This window comes from Melanostigma gelatinosum (genome assembly GCF_949748355.1).
Source record: "Melanostigma gelatinosum genome assembly, chromosome: 17".
Lineage (NCBI taxonomy): Eukaryota > Metazoa > Chordata > Actinopteri > Perciformes > Zoarcidae > Melanostigma > Melanostigma gelatinosum.
Window position 1 is genome coordinate 10,042,127 of NC_136650.1, and position 22,717 is coordinate 10,064,843.

At 42.9% G+C, this 22,717-nt stretch overlaps 2 protein-coding genes across 3 annotated transcripts; one reads left to right on the top strand and one right to left on the bottom strand.

The window, feature by feature from the left end:
* The first annotated feature begins 1,059 nt into the window (after nt 1-1,059).
* recql4 (RecQ helicase-like 4) lies at nt 1,060-11,864 on the top strand. 2 transcript variants are annotated; one of them, XM_079288530.1, is made up of 28 exons: nt 1,060-1,371; nt 1,586-1,619; nt 1,735-1,850; nt 1,960-2,106; nt 2,238-2,416; nt 3,070-4,177; nt 4,259-4,341; nt 4,419-4,518; nt 4,843-5,002; nt 5,179-5,289; nt 5,666-5,833; nt 5,932-6,024; nt 6,113-6,249; nt 6,401-6,484; nt 6,728-6,916; nt 7,285-7,467; nt 7,649-7,844; nt 7,972-8,165; nt 8,579-8,662; nt 8,797-8,934; nt 9,160-9,288; nt 9,455-9,728; nt 9,860-9,989; nt 10,144-10,304; nt 10,568-10,745; nt 10,902-11,049; nt 11,155-11,263; nt 11,595-11,864. In XM_079288530.1, the coding sequence occupies exons 1-28, from the start codon at nt 1,288-1,290 to the stop codon at nt 11,714-11,716; spliced, it is 4,839 nt and encodes a 1,612-aa protein (XP_079144656.1). In that variant the 5' UTR covers nt 1,060-1,287; the 3' UTR covers nt 11,717-11,864. The 2 variants fall into 2 exon arrangements, with proteins under 2 accessions (XP_079144656.1, XP_079144657.1); XM_079288531.1 differs by having other exon boundaries at nt 9,458-9,728.
* Nucleotides 11,865-15,725: 3,861 nt separating this feature from the next.
* On the bottom strand, nt 15,726-22,407 carry slc39a4 (solute carrier family 39 member 4; the record flags this gene model as incomplete). The annotated part of the gene is made up of 12 exons (XM_079287538.1): nt 15,726-15,854; nt 15,949-16,136; nt 16,218-16,370; nt 16,484-16,538; nt 16,758-16,862; nt 17,156-17,353; nt 17,537-17,709; nt 17,990-18,173; nt 18,324-18,466; nt 18,722-18,923; nt 20,212-20,568; nt 22,207-22,407. The coding sequence occupies 12 exons, from the start codon at nt 22,405-22,407 to the stop codon at nt 15,726-15,728; spliced, it is 2,088 nt and encodes a 695-aa protein (XP_079143664.1).
* Between the last annotated feature and the right edge of the window lie 310 nt (nt 22,408-22,717).

Here is a 22,717-nt window from a genome sequence, read left to right on the forward strand (position 1 = left end):
ACCTGTGATTACAGAGCAACCGATGTTTCTGTACAGGCCAACAGTAGTTGAGAATGAATTTATGAAAACGGAACAAAACAGGATACGCATTTTAGATAATTAAGTTAATGCACATGAATAAGGTCATCCTGCACATTGCAATGGACACTCGCAAGAGTGCTGGATAGTCAGAGACTACCTATAGGTTGAAGGATCAGTTATGCCCTTACACAGAGCAACACTTTGTTTCACACTGTACAAACACAATGTAATAATAACTGCATGGTGTAAAAACTACATATAGTGATTGATTTCATTTTTCATATTTTGTCACATTGACATAGCAGCAGCAGAAAAACGTCAGGGACCTTAAACTTTAATGTATATTCATTACACGGTATCTTTGAATTTCAAGATCAAAACCTCAAAAGTGCTGAGACTACAGTATGTCAAACTACATTTAAAAAAAAAAAAGATTTTTAGAACAATGTATTTTAAATAGACTGGCTAAAGTTGAAGTTGTCTAAACCTTTAATATCAATTATTTCTATTTTTTAAATTGATCTAAATCGGCAAAGAAATCAAATAAAGAAAATAAAGAAAAGTTATCAAATAAATGTAGTGAAGTAAAAAGTACAATATTACCTCGGTCATCATGAGTCCCTGTCCCTTTAAGAAGAAGGCGGAGTCTAGTGGATCCGGCAGGAAGTGGTGCCTGACAGGCTCAATCCCAATCCCTCTGAATAAACCAAACCTAAACGGATGTATTAGAAATTCAACAGATTTCTAACGATTACACAGACTATTGTTTACAAAAATCTATATTGTTGTGTTCTCATCGCTAATAAAGTATTTCACCTTGACTAAGTCCGTATAAAAACAGAAACCTATGTTTTGTGAGAATGGGGGATACAAGAAGGAACCTGGCAACACAAACTGTCATTTTTCCGGCGCGGGAAAAATCGTAAACAAGACACAAGGCAGAAGAAAGCCCTCTAATGCAGTTTTCTAATATGATAGTTTATGCACTAACTCTACATTTATTTGTTTTCCTCGTTTGAGTCGCTATAACTATACAAGAGAAGAAGAAGCTAAAGTAACTCACCGTTACTATAAAAAAAGCTTTCGCTGCTAAATTCAGAAAAACGCTTAGAAATAATGTTGCGTTTATAACGTTAGCGAGCTATCGTGTTGCTGTAACGTTAGCTTTCGCTGGACAGATGCTATCCTCTAATTATGTAAATTAATCATTTGAGTTAACATTAAAGCTATTTAAATCGGACAGGTATCGACCCTGTTAACGTGACCATGGATCGATACAACGAGGTGAAGCTTCAGCTGAAAAGCTTTGAGCAGGGCTTTGTTAAAGACCACCGGAGGAAACCAAACAAGGTAATGTAAACCATAAACGTGAGCCGAGAGTCAGCAGGCAGTGACATAATGTCAACCCCATAGATATAGAATGTAATTATATGACATGATATGTTTTGTTTTTATTGTTGTTTACGTTTCGTTATTGATCTGTTGGTCCACAGGACATGGCACGTACTGCTACAGACAGTGTTGCTGTGTTAGTTAGTTTATTAAGATGCTCTTTCATTTCCAGGAGGACATTGACCAAGCTCCAGAGGAGACCAGACGTGAGTAGCATCCATAACTTGCAACACTAATAAACAGAAGTATCTTTTGTCCAACTCTAGCACAGACAATGTGTTTAAAGACATAAGCATAACACATGGTGTGTCTCAATCCCAGAGCTGTATAAAGAATACCGCAGTTTGAAACAAGCCAAAGAAAACAGCAGCAGTGATGCAGCCAGCGGGCATGCTGAACAGGCCACAGCTACAGCTGGGATCAACACAGTCCAGAAGGTAGTTTGGGACTCTGGATGTTTATTGTAAAAAACAAAAACAAACAAATACAAGTAAGACAATTTGTTTCGTACGTCTGTGATGTTCTGCTGGTTGTTGATCTACGTAGGAGGCGGACTGTTGGGGTGCCCATCTGAACCGCAGTTCACAGCCGACATCGTCTCCCAGACTGACACCCGAAGACAGAGACAGTCTGAAGGCTTCTGCCCAGTACTATGGCATGAAGCTTAAAAACAACCTGGCCACACTCAGTAAGGTGAGACACACTTTGAAAGAACACGGACCATACAACATTATGATAAGAGAGAGAACTGTACACTTAAAAACTCCTGCCACCTCATGTGAGACCTGTAAAAATGATTTCCTTATTTTATTTTGATATTCCAGGAGAGACCTGTCTCACTGAAGAAATCTGTCGTTCCCGGTCGGGTGCCTCTTAACTCCTTGAAAGACGGACAAACTGGACAGTCAAACAGCCCTGTTGCTGCTGCTGTTGCTGCTGCTGCTGCTGCTGCCACTGTCAAGATGACTTCCTGTGCCCCAAAATCCAGCCCTTTCACACCAAGGTAATGAAATACAAGAAGGTATTGTGATGTTAGCTGCATATCATCCGTGCATTATTTGCTGATCGATATGTAACTGCATTTTATTAATATATCGATATTGTTTAGTATATTAAATATATTCCAGAGTCCAAGATGGCATCTACAAATATCTTGTTTTGTAAGACCAACAGTCCAAAACCAAAATATATTCAGTTTAAAACGATACAAAAGAGAGAAAAGCAAAAAATCTTCATATTGGAGAATTCTCTGCTTTTTTTCTTCATTAATGGCGGAAAGGTTTAATCAATTATTAAGATAGTTGTTTCAGCTCGAGTTGTATTATTTTCAACACAGACACTGATTTCTTAACCACGTGCTTGAACTGAGATACTTTGTCTCTGTTGTGATTTTGGTTCATAGTGCTGTTGTCATTTCTTAAACAGACGCCACTTTGATGAAACTATTGCAACCTTCTGCAATTCTAAAAATGAAGTACCAAATATTGTATTAAATATGTCTTGTAATGTTCTTAATGAACTATGTTCCCCGTATGTAATTGCATTTCATGCTCTTTAGCAACACTACCAATAGTTGTGCTGCTGCCATTTCAAGTTTCCAAACCTGATAACCATTTAAAACTTTAGTTTGAATAGAATACTTTGTGTCCTTTACAGAAGATGGAACACTGGCCTGGGGTCCCTGGTTTCAAAGACACCCCAGAAAGTGGAGCCTGAAGAGCCATGTGAACCATTTGAGCCCGTCAGAGATTCTTGTGAAGAAGCTGCGAGTGCTGCCAGTAGTTGTAGTAGTACTAGTAATATTAGTATTAAGAGTAGTACTAGTAAAGTTATCAGTTCAAAAAATCAAAATGTCTCTCGTCCAGCTCCCTCTGCAGCCCGACCTTCTGCCTTGTTGTCGTCGTTATCTTCTCCACGTAGTGCAGGAAGTTCAAGAGGGGCCAATGAAACGACAGGGACTTCAGGAGACAAAAAAGAAACTGTTGAAACTTTAGGAACGCCACATAAGGGTGTTGGTGAGGCAGGCATTGGAACTTTGATTAGCTTGAGAGGAAGCCCTCAGGTTGTTGGAGGTTTCAGAGGAGGAATTGGAGGCAGGGGCATTGGAGGAAAGTCCTCTCCTGCCAGCAGACTGGGTTTTGTTGACAGGAAGTGGCTCGAGAGGTGTCAGGTGTTTGGAGAGATGGGGGCTGAGGTGAAGCCGGGAGCAGGCAACCAGGAGATAGAGCTGGAGAAAGAAGGAGAGGGAGAAAGGGGACGAGAAACTGAAGGGAGAATCCAAATGAATGAAAGAGAGGGGGAAGAAGAAATGGATGCGGAGCGAGAAAGAACTGAGGCAATAGACTTGGGAAGAGACAAAGGGTTGAAGAGCACCACAAGTGACAAAACAGTCAGTGATAGTGCACCTACATCTTCTCTAGAACACACTGGAAAAAACAGAGGAGCAGGGGAAGAGAAAAGAAAAAGAAAAGGAGGTGAGGAGATGGAAAGAGGATCGACGCCACCTTTAACGCCAGAAGACGACATTAAAGCTAGTCACAGATCCAAAGATACAAAACAGAGAAGGAGGAAAAGGCAGCGAGAGGGAGACGCGACAGAGGAGGGAGGAGTGAAGAAGAGGCGTAGGAATGGCAAAAAGAAAGAGGAGAGCTCTGATGTAAACCCGAGCCCAGCTCGAGGAGGAGGGAAGAAGAGGAGAGCCAAGAAAAAGGGAGACGAAGATGGAGAGGCAGAAGAAGAGAAAGAAACCACCGAACCAAAAAAGGTAAGTTGGTTCGTTTAAATTCATCTCCACATACTGTGAATGCTGTGCAAATGAGTTACAGACGGTATCACTCCTCACAAGGTTCCTCAGGAGAACTTGTTAGGAGAAATAGAGGAGGAATTTGGAGCCAGGAGATCGCATCACACTCCGCCCGTCAGAGCCAGGTGAGGACAAAACCCACGTCCTGCTGCAAAACATCTCTGTTTGTGTTCCGTGTACAAACGATTCTTCATTTGTACAGCGGCAAGAAAGGCTTGGAGGGCAACTTTGTGAAGATCAATCTGAAGAAGAAATCTCACGTCAAAGGGTACGCCGTCAGAGGTGCAGGTCTACGGAAACAGGTTTGTTTGTTTGTGTCTCGGATGAATCCCTAATGTTTCGAAAAGTCATAAATCAAAACATTAAAGGTAAAACTGAACTTCCTGACTCACTCAGTGAGTGATGCTCTGAAGTGTTCGGGGTTAAGAAACGTAATTTCATGTTGTGTAATTCATTGCACAACATGAATTTAATGCAAATTGCAAATAAGACTAAATATGCAAAACCTGTCTACAGTGTCCTTCTAAAGAATGAATGCATTCGTGAAGGAAATCTAAACCACCAGACTCGTGATGTATCCAGAGCTCCAGAAATGTGTTGTCACAGATTGCCTGTGTGTTTCTCAGATGTACATGCAGAAGTTCCAGCTGAAAGGCGAACGCTTCGGTGGAGGATTTTTTGGCAGAGGAAGGCGCGGTGGATTCAGAGGGGGGCTCACTCGACAGGGGGACACCTGCTACAAGTGTGGAGGGACCGGACACTGGGCCATGGACTGCAAGGGACCAGGTAATACAAAGAAAACCAATACAAGTGGACGGTGGACGCTAATTCATCTCCTCGATTAATATTATTCTTTGTGGTGTCTGACAATTATCAACTGAACCAGACTGATTATGTTTTACAACAGACTGTAAATATCACCGATGGATTGTTGGTGTTGATGAAGAGATCTTGTTTTGTAGCTCCTCCCCCTCCTGTTCCCGAGGACCAGCGCGCTGAGGAGGAGCCGTTTGAACTGCCCACCCTGGAAGAGGTTGCGAGGGCAACGGGCACACTGCAACCGCAGCCGCTGGGTACGCCTGTTGAACTCACTGTTACCCAGCGCACTGCTTTCCTCCTCAACGCAACTGTTTTCATGTGACGGTCTAGTTCTAAATGATGAAAAATGTAACAATGGAGGTTTTCAGGTTCGTCTTGTTTGTTAGATAAATGATATTAAATGACAATTTTGTAGGTTTACATCAAAATGTTGCATGAAAAACATCTTTCATCACTTTATTTTCATGTAAATACAATTTATTTTTCCGTTTCTTTTATTACATCTTGCACGTCAGCTTCAGCAATCGATACAACTTTGCAAACCAGCTCACAATTTTGAGGGAACAAAATAGTCAATGATTACTTCACACAGTTGTTTCTGAGTATGTTTGTCGTGTGTGTGTGTTCCAGTGTCGTCTCCCAGCATCACAGAGGAGCAGCCGCACCAACAGAAGGAGGCGGACGGTGACCATAAAGACGAGGTGTTGCTGAACGTTATTCGTCCTGACTACGAGCGCCCCGCTCCTCCACCACCAGTGGAACCACTTTATGATGTCGGAGATGATGGGAAAGTCCAGGGTAAACACTCATTGTGTTGCTTATAATAATACAAATAAATAAAGAACTTTTGCTCAAAAGTTAACGTTTTATTTGTGGGAACGTGTGTGTGTGTTTAGAAACACCTGCTGAGGTTTTGGCAGCTCTGAAAGACCTCGGCTATCAGTCCTTTAGACCAGGACAAGAGGAAGCCATCATGAGGATCCTGTCAGGTATCCACAGTACTCACAGATACAAACACACATGTGTACATCTGTGATCTCTTGTGTTCATGTCTGCCTCGCTCACTTGTTCCTCCAGGTCTCTCTACCCTCGTAGTGCTGTCAACAGGGATGGGTAAGTCGTTGTGCTATCAGCTCCCGGCCTACCTGTACGCTAAGAGATCAAAAAGCATCGCTCTGGTCATTTCACCTCTCGTCTCACTAATGGACGACCAGGTAGTCGCCTTCTCTCACACGCACAAACAAAAAGACTTCACATGAAGTGAATCGTTTGAACAGCGATGCAGTTAACTAATTCTGTTGTGACTGTTTCCTGTGTGTGTGTGTGTGTGTGTGTGTGTGTGTGTGTGTGTGTGTGTGTGTGTAGCTGTCTGGCCTGCCAGCCAATCTGAAGGCAGCCTGTATCCACTCCAACATGACGATGAAACAGAGAGAAGCTGCGATCGAAAAGGTAACAGACACAAGAGCAGCAAGACTTCAGAGTCGGAGGAAACGGTACATTTGGAGGTTTTAAACTCCAACATCTTCCTGCGTGTCTCAAAAAAAAATGATACCCAATCTAGAATCAAAGGCCATGTTTACATCTGACAAGTTTCAAAACTCTTTCAAGAGAGACATCTTAAACCATCACGTGTTATTATTATGCGTTGGTAGTATTTTGGGCCTAAAATGTGTCCTTCCTTTGTTTCTCCAGGTGAAGTCAGGCCAGGTGTGTGTGTTGCTCCTCTCTCCAGAGGCTCTGGTTGGTGGAGGCCGTTCGGGTTCCGGGTGTCTGCCCTCGGCTCAGGAGCTCCCCCCTGTGGCCTTCGCCTGTATAGACGAAGCTCATTGTGTCTCAGAGTGGTCTCACAACTTCAGGCCCTGCTACCTGAGACTCTGCAAGGTGAGTTCAGACTGTTTGAGTTCATTTGAGGGAAAACAACATCTGGACATTCGAAGAGAATTTTAGGAAGAGACGTGAACAACCCAAGTTAAGCACGACTTTCCATACACCGACACTAGTTCTCTCTAAAATCAGATTTTAAAAGTCTGAAACCAACACTAGATATTAAGAAAAATACGTTTTCATAAATCAGGATATTCTGCTGTGCCTGCATGTTTTTGTCAATCTGCTTCCATACCCGATGAGACTAAAATCTTGAGCACCCGTGTTGGTTTATCAGCAGCAAGACACGCATAAACATCCTTGTATGTGTGAGCGATTGCCGCAACTGTCACCAAAAAACCGACATGATGTATGCGTGTTTGTAGGTGCTAAGGGAGCGGTTGGGAGTGCAGTGCTTGCTGGGACTCACAGCCACGGCCACGCTGTCCACTGCTCTGGACATCGCACGGCATCTGGACATCACCGATCGAGACGGCATTGCGGTCCGATCTGCGGCAGTGCCTCCGAACCTGCAACTGTCTGTGTCCATGGACAGAGACAAAGATCAGGTGCGATGAGTAGCATGTGAAACATAGCATTTCACACAAATGAAATTATAGTGTGTCGAAATATTCTTAGATCTCTGTAAAAGTGTAGTTGTCCATATCCAGAGCCCCCCCCATGTGTCCATCGAGAAACAATCGTAGCTTCCTCAATGTTTCTGTCCGTCTCCTGTATTTGTCTGTGTAGGCTTTGGTGTCCCTGTTGAAGGGCGATCGGTTTGGCTGCCTGGACTCCATCATCGTCTACTGCACCAGAAGAGAGGAGACGACCCGCATGTCAGCGCTGCTCAGGACCTGCCTGAACGGAGTGCTCGTGAAGGAAAACAAACAGACCAGCAGTCAGACGCAACGCAACCCCGTAGGACAGAGAAAGAAAGAGCTGGGTAAAGGAGGGATAACTGGTATCTCTGATCGGAAAGCTGTCTGAATCTGTCAAAAAGCATTTACTCCATCTGATATTTTCTACTTTGTCCACTGGTTTTTCTTACTGCTCTGTGTTTCTACATTTAGCGAGGAAGAAGATCCGTAAACCGCTGAAATGGCAGGCGGAGTCGTACCACGCCGGCCTGTCGGCGTCAGAGCGCCGTCGCGTCCAGAACAACTTCATGTGCGGGGAGCTCCGACTAGTGGTCGCCACTGTGGCGTTTGGCATGGGCCTCGATAAATCCGACGTCCGCGGTATCATCCACTATAACATGCCGAAGGTGGGTTTGATTTATGTAAAGCAAAAACACACTTTGGAACATTTTACATTCAACTTTTACGCGTAATCTGCAACGGTGTTCGGTTTGAAAACATTTTTGTGAACAAGAGAAAATTTATTTTATCACAAGGTCCATTTGGCAGTTGTTCTGGAGCTTTCGTTAATGTCATATAATATTTATCAGCAGATGGAGTTTGTCATGCTCTGGTCGATGTTCAAATTTTCATTTTTATGGTGAAAATTAAACACACCTGTTTTCTACCCGTTAAAAATGTAAATAGATACAAAAGGTACTTTGTCCGATCGATTCCATTCGATCGTAAACCCAGATTTTACATCTAAAACCGTAACTCTGTGCTAAAACAAGTCTTTGTCTCTATCAGTATTCCCTTACTGGTTGTAACTGTTTTTCAGAGCTTTGAGAGCTACGTTCAGGAGATTGGGAGGGCAGGAAGAGACGGAGATCCAGCGCACTGTCACCTCTTCCTGGACCCTGAGGTGAGACTGTGGTTATCTGTCAATAAAACAGTATACAACAGTAAAACATGGTACAAATGTGTTTAAATAAAATCCAATTCAGTACACAGTATATTTTGCGTATAAATGATGTGTGTGTGTGTGTGTGTCTGTAGGGTGGGGACCTCCATGAGCTCCGCCGTCACATCTATGCAGACACAGTGGACTACTACACAGTAAAGAAACTGGTCCAGAAAGTTTTCCCTCCATGCAAATGTGAACGGATACACCAGAAACAACGGCAACTGGAACAGGTATCTCCACCTGTGTGTGTGTGTGTGTGTGTGTGTGTGTGTGTGTGTGTGTGTGTGTGTGTGTGTGTGTGTGTGTGTGTGTGTGTGTGTGTGTGTGTGTGTGTGTGTGTGTGTGTGTGTGTGTGTGTGTGTGTGTGTGTGGGGGGGGGTTTGGTTTAAATACTGTTCAATAAGCTGAGAGACCATGGTAGTACAACAGCAACACTAAACTGTCTGTGTGTAAAGGACATTGAAGATTCCGAGCTGATGGAGATGATGGAAACGATGGATGCGTGTGATCAGGAGAGCAGCCTGAACCCTCACACTCAGCAGCACGTAGAGCAGACAGACACGCCAATACTGCCTACTGCACAGGTAACGCAAAAAGAAAAGGCTCTTTTATGTCTTTTTATTCACTCTTTCACCCAATAAAAGACCATTCAAATGCAGTAAATGGAAGTTTTATTTTGTAGTTGTATGTAAAAAGAAACCAGAATCTTGGACAAAGTGATGAACGATGTGTCCTTGTTTTCACCGCAAGGAGCCGTCGCATACCGATGCGGCGGGACGGCCCCTCCAAGACGGTAGCGATGAAGGAGAGGAGAAGAAAGAGGAGCAGAATGAAGAGCAGACAGCTGACCGTGAAGCTGACGGTTCGATGAAGCTCAGCGTCGTGGAGGCAAAAGGAGCTGTTGATTGGCTCAGGGACCAGGAAGAGGAACGCAGCGATTGGCCCAGAGAGCGAGTGTGTCACACGCATGAGCGAGCGATTCCCATCCAAGAAACTGTGGAGGCTCTGGACATCACAGAGGAAGGTAAGTGGAAGCGAGAGCATGAACATGAACGAATAGCTCAAAACTAAAATAGTTGTTGATAAGTAGAACAAGACCTAACTGTGGAAAATTCCCCTTCTTTCTTTCTTCCTTTGCGTGTTTGTGTATTTTAGGTGTAGAAACGCTGCTCTGCTATCTGGAGCTGCATCCCCAGCGCTTTGTCGAGCTTCTCCACCCGACGCTTTCTGTGTGCAAAGTCAGCTGCTATGGCGGACCAAGACAGCTCCAGAAAATCACTAAAATGTATGAAATATGCTCCGATATGGGGCACTGAAGATGATGCATAGTCTGCAGCGTGCCAGCATAATTATGCGTTTGTTTGTAAACAAATACATAGTTATACGTAGATGTCATCAGATATTTCAAATGACAAACCGCTGTTCAATCTGTTCCACAGCTGCCCTCCCATTGCTGTGGTGTTGGCCAGAAGGCGGATGGCGGGCGAGCGGGTGGAGACCTTCGATCAGCTGGAGTTCGATGTTGTCGAGGTTGCGGACACTATGGGATGGCAGCTTCCTCTGGTGAAGAGAGGAGTCCGACAGCTGCAGTGGAGCAGCGGTAACTCTTTTACTCTCGTTTAATCCGTCAGCAATAAATCTTTGTGTTCAATGTAACAAAAACCTCAAGGACATATCCTCACAGACACAAAAGCAAAGCACAGCCGGGAAAACAACGTCATAGTTTGAATTGTCCCACTGTAGTTAATCGTACCGGTCTTACTCAAACGGTCTGCCTCGGACCTCCTTTCCTGTGTGTTCTCTTATTATACAAACTGACGAATAGAGACACTCGCCAGTGGATCACAAATGTTTGTGTTTCAGTCGGCGGACGGAGCGGCGTCCACGTTGAGTTGTCCTCCTTATCTTTCTACTTCCGTTCCTTCGGCGACCTCAGCGACGAGGAGATGGACAGAGTTTGTCACTTCCTCCATAATCGAGTGCAGAACCAAGAGAGAACGCAGCTCTACCAGCTGACCGCCTGCTTCAAGGCCTTCAAAAGGTCACTTAAATGTATCATGAAATCCTATTTTCTTTTCTTTTTGAAAGGCTTTTTCAGACTGCTAAAAAGATCAATTGTTATCCTCCTTATTGGTCGGCATGCTTGTCTACGTTAGCTTGTGTCCGTGTGTAACTTTGCGTGCGCGTTGTGTTGCAGTGTTTCCTTCCAGAGCGTAGCGTCCTGTCTCGAAGATCTGGATGAGAGTCGCAGCCTCCATCTGAAAGACCTTCTCTCCGAGTACTTCGACAAGAGGCGGGACCGAGGCCTCGCGCCAGTGGACATCGAGGAGCTCGACAAATACAAGGTGAAACACACACAGAGCGGTTATCGGGAGTTAACGGCTGAATTTCTGTCTTGAATGTTCTGGATGTCGTGGTTTACTTGCGTGTGTGTTTTGCGTTGTTTTTAGTTGTTGGACTGGGAGAATCAGATCAGAGCGGACATCAGAAGTTTTCTCTCCAACCGAAGTGATGAGAAGTTTTCTGGAAGAGCTGTTGCTAGAGTCTTGCACGGCATAGGTGAGAGAGCACACAAAGCTCGCAGTTTGTACGTCAGGTGATCACAGGTGGTTTAACACTGCTCAGTGCAGCGTTTTTGATTTGTTCAAAGAGCATATAAACCACAGAGCTTTGTTCTGCGCCTCAAGCCAAAGCTGTTCAGGAAAGATGAACAAAAGGACTCTTGACCTGTAGAGGGTGTTAGAGGATCAATGAATAAATTGTGAGCTTGACAGTGAACAAAATATATCTAAAATATATATTTAATATATTAGATTGTCAGTAAACCGACATAAAGTGCATCGAGTTGTCAGCTGTGGATCCACATCTGTGCTTCATTTCTCTGTTTCAGGCAGTCCTTGCTATCCTGCTCAGATCTACGGCAGGGACCGACGCTACTGGAGGAAGTACATCCAGTTTGACTTCAACCAGCTCATCCGACTGGCCACGCAGGAGATCATTCGCTTCAAGTGAACGACCAAGTGCAACATGTCTGCACACAAGCACCATTCACTTACTCCCTCGCTTGTACTCTTCGGTCTGGATTTGATGGATTTGATAGATTAAACACTTGTTTTGTGTCTCATATCAATTTTAATCAATCATGTTGAATTCTTTAATATGTGCTATTTTCTACAATGTTAAGTGTTTATACATAAAAAAAAAAATACTTTTGTTTTTCTTTGAAGACTGTAATTAAATAAATACATTGTTCTATTTTTCTAGCTTTGTCTTTCATTGACATTTATTTAAATACTTCAGGAATATCTCCTCCGAATAGAACTGATTTGTGTCGCATTGATGAAAAGCGCTTATCTTGTTTTATTAGTACACGGACTCAAACCTCAGAGAAAATAAAAGTCCCGACCCAGAAAGAAACGAGGAAGTAAAAATATAATTTCTCTTTTATTGTACCATCCCACTGTCACAATGTCACTGTTGACTCCAGAAACTTTAACCGCATGTTAAAAATACAAATATTGACTTCTATTGACAGATTCAGCTCTTGTTAAACGTTTTGTGTAATGATTAGTTACTTTGTGTGTGGAGTTTTTTTCCTCGGTTTCTCTCATCTTCGTTAAATATTTACTCAACTTCAGCGGACAGGCGAATTATAAACAGGTTTCAATTGTGTCTCGTCACTGTAAAGAGTAATACGTATTTTTACTTTGGTTGAATTAATCCGGTTAAAAAGCTAAAACATGCTCTTTAGAATGAGCTGTGCTGACCAGCAGTGCCTGAGCTCTCTGTGTTTTAACAGTGGACTCTGGCTTTCACATATCTGCTATGACTCTCACAGCATGTCATAAAAAGTGGAGAAATCTGCCTAATGAGCAAATGTATGTATGCATATCAGCAGTCTTTGGCAAAATGACGAGAAGAGACGTTGAATTGGATTTGCAACCCAGCGCGTTTTAATGAGCACATGTTCACCAAAATCCAATGTATTACTTTTCACAGATTACTCTTCCAGTCAAATTCAACCCCCTTATGTCACTTTCCACCAATCAAAGCAGTCGGTTGAACCACAAACAAACACACGTGGTTTCTTCACTATGTCATGCCCTCATGTTTTCGTTTGGGTCAAGATAACCTTTTGGCAGAACACACGATTTGTGTACGGGAAATGTTTTGATACAAATAGGAGTGATGGATTACAATCTCTCTGGCGCGCCTTAATCACTTCCGAAGAATGTTTTTATGAAACCAAATGTGTTCAACATAACTTCTATAAACCGTTTTCTTATGAGACCAAATGTGTTCAGTTCAATCCGAAGTTATATGATGATTTTCTTCAACAGTTTCAAACTCTGGCAGCAAACTGAGCTGTAGAGATGAAAACAAACCTCAACTCAGACAAACTTTCATGGTGATTTTCCCGCCACGGAGGGGATAATATACTGTATCACTGTGGGAGAAACAGGAAATGGAAAAACTGGGTCATCATGAAGTCCGCCTTTTCTGGGACAGGTCAGTGGCAATGATGTTTTAACAATGCATCATCAACAGCCCCTCCTCGGGAATGTTTTTAAATTGAACAAGACTGTCACTTTGGAAGCAGCAGAGTTAACTATTCAGGAAAACAAAACAAGAGTCTGGCAGGAAGTAAAGGGATGGTGTCCCCTCAGGTGCTCGTTGAGAGCCCTCAGCCTGACCAAAGTTTTTGGGTTTGCTCGAATGGATGGCGGCCAATATACAATTCATCATTTTCAAAAATCAATCATCCTCATGGTCTGTAATTGCGAGCCTTTTGTGCAGACCGGATTTGACTGCGTATGTGTCGCACTCGCACCCCGTTGATTTGACGCCGTGGCATCTCCTCTTTTAAGCCTCCTGAGGCCAGCTCCTCTGGGAGGCCGTACTTTGAGCTAACGCATCTTAGTTTAGCGTGTTAGCGTGTTAACATCTGCACATGAGCAGTAAACACGAACTGCGTCACAATGCCATTCGTTTTGCAGGTGTTTGGTCATAAACCAAAGCACTGGATTGGTTCATCCTCTGGGGATCATGAATGTCTGTATAAAAGGTCACCTCACTCTGTTCACGAGTTGAGATATTTCTGTTTGGACGAAAGTGGTGGACTGACAGACTGACTGAGTGATGACACCAGCATGGCTTTAAAAAAAGCTGAGATATAAGCAGTTTTTGTTGGCAGGATACAGTGATGTAAGACTTAAACTCAACCACGTCATTGACAGTGAGCTCACCTTAAACATGCTGTGACTATTCAAACACTTACAGTAACCATTGTGACCCCGACGTCTTCTTCCCATCACCTCCGCTTAACAACAGCCATTCACTGAAATACTCACTTTCTGATGCAGCTCTCTGTCACTGCAGCTTCAACATCTTTATGAAGTTGTAAAACCTATTCAGCCAAAATATGTATTATGTATTATGCAGTGTGATTTATGATCAGCTCAAAGGTCCAGTTTTAGAGGTAATTATTAAGTATTTTATTGGGAGAGTAAGCTACTTGACTCTGGGGGCTCGTAGAAACCTCTGCAAACATACTGTAGAAGTTCAAAATTATGGATTGCTTGTGTTGGAGAGCTGACTGCAGGGAAATCCATTTTCCTCTGTCAGCAGCTACATGCTGTAATCTCCAATTGGTGTTTTTTACGGTGCATGCTTAAAGGATCAGCACGCAACCTACATGTGGTCATTAAATGGGTAATTCTGTCTGAGAGAATGTCGGCCACCTGTCATGCTGGTGGTTACACGGACACCACATCATGTACATTTTGTGTCTCCGTCTTTGCGTGATGAGTTGTCAGCGGACTCTGTCCCTAATGAAGACGTTCACCTGGCCTGCAAGTTGAGGAGATTAGACGAGACAGATAAAGAGACAATCTAGTTTCCACCGCTTCCACCGCTTCATTCACATACAGATTAAGAAAGGAGGTTACATTCAGCGGATCCGTGATCACATCCGAACAAAAGGGTGAAGCCGCTGCTAAAAGGATTCACAAATTGATCACATGTAAGTTCGTACATAATGGGTTTTGAAAGAGTTTTAATTTTCCAAACAAGGCAGAATATAAAATATACTTTACACCACACCAACAAAAATAACACATTTTTACACATTTACCTTCATAATTTGTGTGGTGGGATTTGTAGTTCAGGCAAATACTATAAACTCAAACAACTATATCTTCTTTTTCTAATTCATTTATCTGTGTATGTTTCTTATCAAAAAGCACAAAATATAACTGTACAAAGATGTATTACATGTAATGTATATACTCAAGGAGTAAACAATACGTGTATTCTGAATTGTAGCGTCATTTTCACATTTGATCAGTGCTGAAAATCAGAAACAAACTAATCAAAGAAAGAAATTGCTTGTACTGGCAGAAAAACAGCCTCGGGTTACAGGGACCACAACCAATCTTTGTAAAAAGGTAAATTCGTCAATATTAATTTTTTACCAAAATATTAATGATAAAAGTTTGATTTAAAAAACCCTCTGATATGTACACTGAGATTCTAGTTTAAACAGTACTTCTAGCCACAGAGGTTCTGGAATACATCCGACCTTTCACTGTCAGGAGAGTGACTGTATATTTTCAGCTCTACTGGCTGCATTTGATGGTGTTCCTGTATTGGAAGTTTGTCTCTAACATTTTGCCCATCACCATTGGTGTAGGCTATTGGGAGGCTGCTGTGCAAGTTTTCTGCACAAGCTGTTAGTGAACAACATTCAAAAGGTGGTCAAAAAAAAAACATATTATGTTGGAGGGGTTTTGGAGTATTTAGGTGGCACAGAAATGTTTAAAATGTATCTGACTGAATTAGTTCTCCGTCCGACAGGCTGTTTATGCCAACAAGACCAGGGCTCTCACGGTATAGTCATTTATGAGGAATGCCCATAAACAGCCAGTCATGTTACTGTGAATGTTGTTCAAAGAGTTCACAATCGTCATAGATTCTATCAGAAGTAAGAAGAACCCATTCAACAGACCGACGTTTGTCTGTTTTAAAAGCTGATCCTCTCTTCATAAAGTGACAGCACCAACAGAATACCCCACCCGGTCAGAAGGCCGACGTTCTGCAGCAGAAACATCAGCCAGGGTTTCTTGTTGCTGATGTGGACCATGGTGGGGAGCTGGAAGGAGAAAGAAGAGAGATGGGAGTTCCTTTTGGTGCCATTTTGATGTATGTATTGTACGGTAAATGGTTCCGTCATGACAAACACTCACCATGTCAGCCAGCCCGACGTACAGGAAGAGTCCTGCAGAAACGGCAGATATCCACTGCTTGGTGGCGAGGTCAGTGGCCACAGACAGAGCGATGTACAGGCCGATGAACGAGGTCATGGCGCTGCCAACGTTCAGAAGCAACGCCTTGCGGACGGACACACCGCAGTTGAGCAAAATGGCAAAATCGCCTGGAGAGACACAGGGCGAATGTTAAAGAGATCTTTAATGACCGAATGGGACGCTGCCTTGTCTTTGTGTGTTTCCTTTACCCAGTTCATGTGGTAGTTCATGGCAGAGGACAGCTAGTGACGTGGCCAGACCGGACTTCCACGACAGGGAGAAAGCTGCGCCCATCGCTAAGCCGTCCGCAAAGTTGTGGACGCTGTCGCCGATAGTGATCATATAAGGCAGCAGACGCTGTTCTGTGGAGGCAGACGAAGTAATAGTTGAAGTAGAGTAGCCACGGTGATTAGCACCATAAAGCCTATCACAATTTGGTGATGCTTGTTTTTGTATTGGAAATAACTTCACTTGCCTCTGGTGAGCTCTTTTGGCTCTGCAAGAGAGTTCTCATTGTCTTGATCGACAACCTAAAATGCACATGTTACATTAAACATTCAGTAATAAGTCCTGATATTGACACATTGAGGCAGCTTATGGGCATTTTCAACATTTCAACAGTATTTGTTTACAGAGATTAACTGAGTTAAACACGTTTTGGTCTCCTGTTATTTGTACTCTCCCTTATCTGTGCAGATGAATTAGATGATTAGTGTTCCGTCAAGTGTTAATGTAAGTGTGTTTCTCACCAGGTCTGCGCTTGATGCTGACTGTGACTTGTCTTTTTGTTTCCTCTCATGTTCATACATCTCTAAAACCCTCCCATGGTCACAGTGGTGAGGCTCTGATTCCTCCTTGAGAGAGAGAGAGAGAGAGAGAGAGAGAGAGAGAGAGAGAGAGAGAGAGAGAGAGAGCGAGAGAAGAGAAGAGAAGAGAAGAGAAGAGAGAGAGAGAAGAGAAGAGAGAGAGAGAGAGAGAGTAACTTTTTGACATTTCCTCGCAATATTTAGCTGCACAAATCAAGGAAAGGATCCCATTAGGTTCCCATAATTTCCAAAACAATGTTTGATTTAAAGAAAAAATCGAGAATGGTATGTCCTCATTTATATTCTTATTAGCCAAATTCTGTGTATTCATTTTCTCTTACCGCATGATGATGTTGATGATGGTGATGATTATCTTTATATGCAAGCAGAGAGAAGATTGTTTCCATCAGATAAAAGTAGTAGATACCGCCAATCAGTACTAACATCTTGTAAAGGTAGTCTGGAGTTTCTTCCTGGTGAGCGCCGTGAGAGTGCTTGGAGCTGTCGGTTTGGTCTGAGTGCACATGTAAACCTAAAAACTGGACACACAGACAAGGAAGAAGTCTAAATGAGTATAAAAATAACCATGATTGTTGATGTCATGACAAAACGTCCTGGTGTGTTTATGAAGAATATTATATAGCTGCAATGAATTTCAGCTACCAATGGTATAAAAATAAAAAAAAGCTTGTCAGGGCTTTAAAAGTGTGGAAATCACTCACCATGGGTATCAGGTGCAGTAAGGCATCTCCAGTCAGGGAACCCACAGCCAGGCTGATGCAAAACTGGATACAAAGCTGGAAGACACTGGTGCAAGACGTACAGAGCAGCACTACAATGCCAAACATGGACGTCAGCGTTATCGCCATATTGGCAATGGTTGCATAGATGTATTCTACAAGAGAAAGACAGAACAGAAGATGGGGGGTGAAAGTCAGTTATGTCAAGAAGATATTGACTTTTGAAACAAAATAAAGCACAAAATGGCAAAACAAATGTGAAGCCTTTATTGATTCAATCTGTCCATCCTGCCATGATAAAGGTGAACAAAACCTCATGAGTGAGAAACTTGTGGATCAGAAATATTCTCCAAAATTGCATGCTGAGGGTACGTTCAAGTGCAACTGTTATTCTTAATTTGTTTCAAAGAGGTCTTTCAGAACATGCAGCCTTACTCTCAGTGTTAGTGAGCTCATCTGGTGTCAGTGGTTCTGTGATGTCTGCACACGCTCCGCTCAGGATCTGCTGGACGAGTGCAGGGCTGAGCCGAGCCAAGTCCGTCTGACTCAGGCCAGAGGAGACCGAGCTGTTGTCCGCCAGACCGTAGATCAGCACCAGCTCCTCAGCTGAGGCGCAGAACTGGGAGACAAGAAAGAAAGATCTCTTAAGTTCACCACAACCACTATGGACTTCACCCTCCTCTGTGAAGATGAATGAAAACAAGGACATTTATTATGCAGTGAAATCCATTGGAGAAAATTAGAAAATGATGTGTTGGTATATATGTACCCGATCCCAGGTGGTGTTTCCTTCATGCCTCTCGTGATGTTCATGGCTCCTCCTCTTCCTCCGTCTCAAACCACTGTGATCGTGATCAGCGTGTTCGTCTTCCTGGTGCCCGAGGTTCAGACTCCTCATGAGAGCCTCCAAATCTACACAACACAAATAGAACCTACACTTGAGCAAAACTACTCCAGGATTCAGCTGGTTTGGATTAATAATATGACCATATGAGTATGAATATGACTTTATGTAGTCAATGTGTGCGCAGGGAAATACTTCTACTGAGGAAAGTTCAATAAATCATGCGATTCTAGTGTCTAAGTGGTTAAACCTAAGTTTACAGGGTCTGGGTTTTCTATGCATGTGTCCGTGTCTCTGTTTCTCTGTTTCTGAAGGACATTCACCCCCGACAGTGACGTTCGTTGACCCCAGATGGTCCATGATGTAGTCCAGGAAGAAGCTCTCCTCAGGCAGGGCCCGGCTAACGAAGCAGTGACCCTGCAAGGCGTGATATAGGACGCGGCCCAAAACTGCCCCCACTTCCTGTCTCTGGTCTGGCGAGGATGCGTTGACCTCTGTCGTGATGTCACCGGCTGTTACACAGCTCTGGTTACCATGGTGATAAGGCAGAGGAAGCACAAAGAGCAAAGGATATAACCCAAATACAGTTTTACTCACTGACACAATTAGAGCTTGAAGAGATTTTTCAAGGAAAAAAGTCAAACATATTCCAGACTTTCTGCTAGTTTTGTCTTTATTTGATTCTAAATTGAATATCTTAAGTTTGGGATTGTTGGATGGACAAAACAAGCAATTCACTGACATTTCCTTTGACTTTACACAAATTGTCTGAGGCATTTTTCACTATTTTACGCTGGTTTATCGCAGATTAATCCTCCGTTGCAGCCACAACTCAATTACAATAGAGTTGTCAAGAAATCACGAGCTGTCAACTTGATCAGCACTCCTCCTGAGTGACATTTTGATTAGCAAGTAGCATCTTGTTTTGACCAGCTGTTTTGGTTTCTGATTGAAAGGTTTGCCAGATAACTGAATACAACGAAGTCAAATTCATGAGACAACTTTAAACTATAGAATATTTAATGTTAAATAATCATCCGAATCAGTGTGTGCACTGTTGTTAAGGACTCCTTATTGTTTTGTCTTCAGCTACAAATAATAACTTTGACGACGTAAAAGACAAACAACACATTTAAATAGTTTACTAGAGTTCATTTTCATTTCTTTAACTGTTTTTTAATAACTTCTGACATTAAATTTGTGTCTCACGATACGGCAGAACAAAACAGTTAAAGAGGGCTCTTTTCATTGTGATGATGGTGGTTGCTACAGTGATGTACAGGTCAAAGACTTGTAGGTATATTAGCTCATCAATCAAGTATGATAAGTTATGTAATGGGATATATACTGCCATGATGGCAGTAACCCTGTACACGCATTAACCCACACCCAGGAAGGATACTGTCAGAGAGCAAGGAGGGTCGTAAACTGGCTGCCTGGTTGCCAAATAATGAATTATAGCAGCAATTTTCTATATAGCATAAAGCATTGTTGCATCATCAAATTCACGTGTTGGTCAACCTTTGTTTTGCTTGTGGCCTTCTATAGCTGAACTATGTCCTTAGGCGACACCTCATCAGAGATCTGAGACAAGCAATTTAACCAAAGAGTAATGTTTCCTTCGCAAATAATTGAACTCAAGTGAGTTCTTCGAGTAAATTTGAGAAGATTTTGTGTAGCAGTAATGTTTTGTTTTCCTCTTTGCTGTCTTGTTGATAATCTTGTGAGATAGATCAACCATAGATCAAAGAAATATAAAAAATGAGTACTTCTAGTTTGGTCGACTAACAGTATGTTGTAGTCTTATGTTTACCTCTCTGTCTGAGGGCTCGTAGTGGTCGGCAAGCTCTTGAAGCAGGACGTTCAACTCATGAACATCTATGTGCACGTGTTCATGGTCCTGGTGCTGCTCGCTGTCTTCATGCCGGTGCTCATGGTGATCCTGATGTGTTTTTTTACGTAGGAAACGTTGGACCTCCTGTCCCCACGTCCCCTGCCTCACCGCGCTGCAGACCAGGCCAGGAGATGAGAGGTACAGGACGCATCCAGCAGCGAGAGCAGTGAACTGAGGCACACTGATGGTTACACTGTTTCTGCCTCTTCCAGTGTCATCCTCCTCGTGGGTGGAGCGATCGCTGATCAGCTGGTGAAACGCATCCGTTAGATCACACTACGCCCAGAGAAAAACACATACAGATCTATGTTAGCAAAAGAATATAGTTACTAATTCAGGGATTTTCTCGGGCACAATAGCCTAACAACACATACAGAAACAACAGCTGCTACAGAAGTTTAGATTTACTTGCTTTCTTTCTGCGAGTGCTACGCAACTTATTCATATCGCTGATCGATTCAAACACAAGGTTTGATTCATTTAGAAAAAGAAATATGCACATTGCATTAATAGCAACCGGTAATGCATTAACCTTGGATATCAGTTGCTTTTATTGCCTTCTATTAGAAAGAACTTCCTCAGATAACAAGAGTTAGGCGACAATACAAATTGGGAGGGCCTCGGGGTTGGCACTATCTTGTCCTTCTTGTTGGCTGTGTTTCCTGCTTTGCTTGATTGATGGGTGGAGCTGAGATGTAACACAGCTGAGCAGTCATTCCTTATGTACTTTGTGGGGACTCTCCGTCCTCATGAGGACATTACATTACATTACTGTCATTTAGCAGATGTTTTTATCCAAAGCGACTTACAATAAGTGTATTCAACATAGGTATTCAAGAGAACACAAGCATCTAAGAGCACGAACTAGAGCAAAAACCAGAGTAAAAGTACAGTGCAGAAACAAACTAATATGAATACAATCAGTGCAACATACTAATACGGATACAATAAATGCTAATAAGTGCTAATAAAATACAATGAGGACAAAATGAATGTCCCCACAAGGCGGGTAGAACACACACTTCGCGCACACACACACACACACACACAATCTCCTCACACAGACATTGCCGACTGACTTGACAAACACAGCCTATTGTATTACTTACTTCATTTACTTAAAAAGTAAAGTTACTGTGAGGAACTTTGAATTGGTTTTGAAACAGTCTAAATGTAATACTGATGCCTCTATATGACCTATATTTGTAAATGAGACCACGAGATTGGCTATTTTAACATAGTTATTCTCAATGCTTGTCATCGGTGCCACCTGGTCAGATTTGTGTGAAATCAGATGAAATCATGTACGTTGGACAGGAAGTCCTTCAGCTCGGACTCCTGCGGGGTCTAAAGCAGTGAGTCAGAAGCTGCTTCGTCGGTCCCCGTTGGGAGCAAACATCGACACCACGCTGCCGGAAGGCCCAGGCTGTATGTGTTACTGGGCCTGCTGGAGGGAAGGGAGGCACAGGAGACCCAGAACCAGGACTGAAAGGCGCAGACTGTCAGGCCCTGCTGCAGTAAAATGAGAGGTTTTCTAAAGGGAATCTGGTGCTCGGAAACCTGTCACCTGTCTTCATCACGGATCTGCTCTAGTAAAGGTTGTGACAAAATCAACGTACTATATCGGCTGATAACGGTCAATCCTGTACCAGAAACTCTGACAGGAGGAAAGAGAAGAATTAAGAATTAACAACTTAAAAAAAAGTATAAAATAAAAGTCTTTCCAGTAAAGAGATCAATTACCACTAACTAAATATGTTTAAAGATTCCCATCAATAAATCTACTTTAACCATGTGAACGTGGGTCAGCAGTCAGAGTTAATAGCTTTTGGACCTCGACCTCATTCCGCAGCACCTGTAGTCACCCACCTGGCTCTCTAACCTGGCTGCGAGTTAAGCCTAATAAAAACTTACCTTTTCACACGACACTTCACCACACTGCACACGTTTCTCCAGTGTATTAAAGACAGAGCCGAGGGACTCCCTGTTCAGATACTGCTGTCCTGGAGACACGACGCTGAGCACAGCCCTGTACGCTTCCTCCACAGCGGGAGACCCCGAAACAGAACTGAACAAACCCCGACTGGCAAGAATCAGCAGCGCGGAGAGAAACATCTTAAAGCTTTCTTTAAAAACTGCTTTTATAAGAATGGATTAATTTGAAATAAGAAAGAAAAAAAAAACAGGCTGACAGAGGCTGATACAGTCCCAAGGTATTTCTACAGAGACATTGAGCTGTACAGAGCTCAGCTCACAGCCGTTATCAGTTTTAAACCACAACACGTTCACTGGACCTGCATTGTGATTGGCTGACACGTGGCTCGTGCTGTTCTATACCTGTTTATTAAACCCTTTGTCACTTGTACAGCCTTCAACACACCCTGTAGGCATGCATGCTGAAATGCATTATTGCACGCTACCAGGG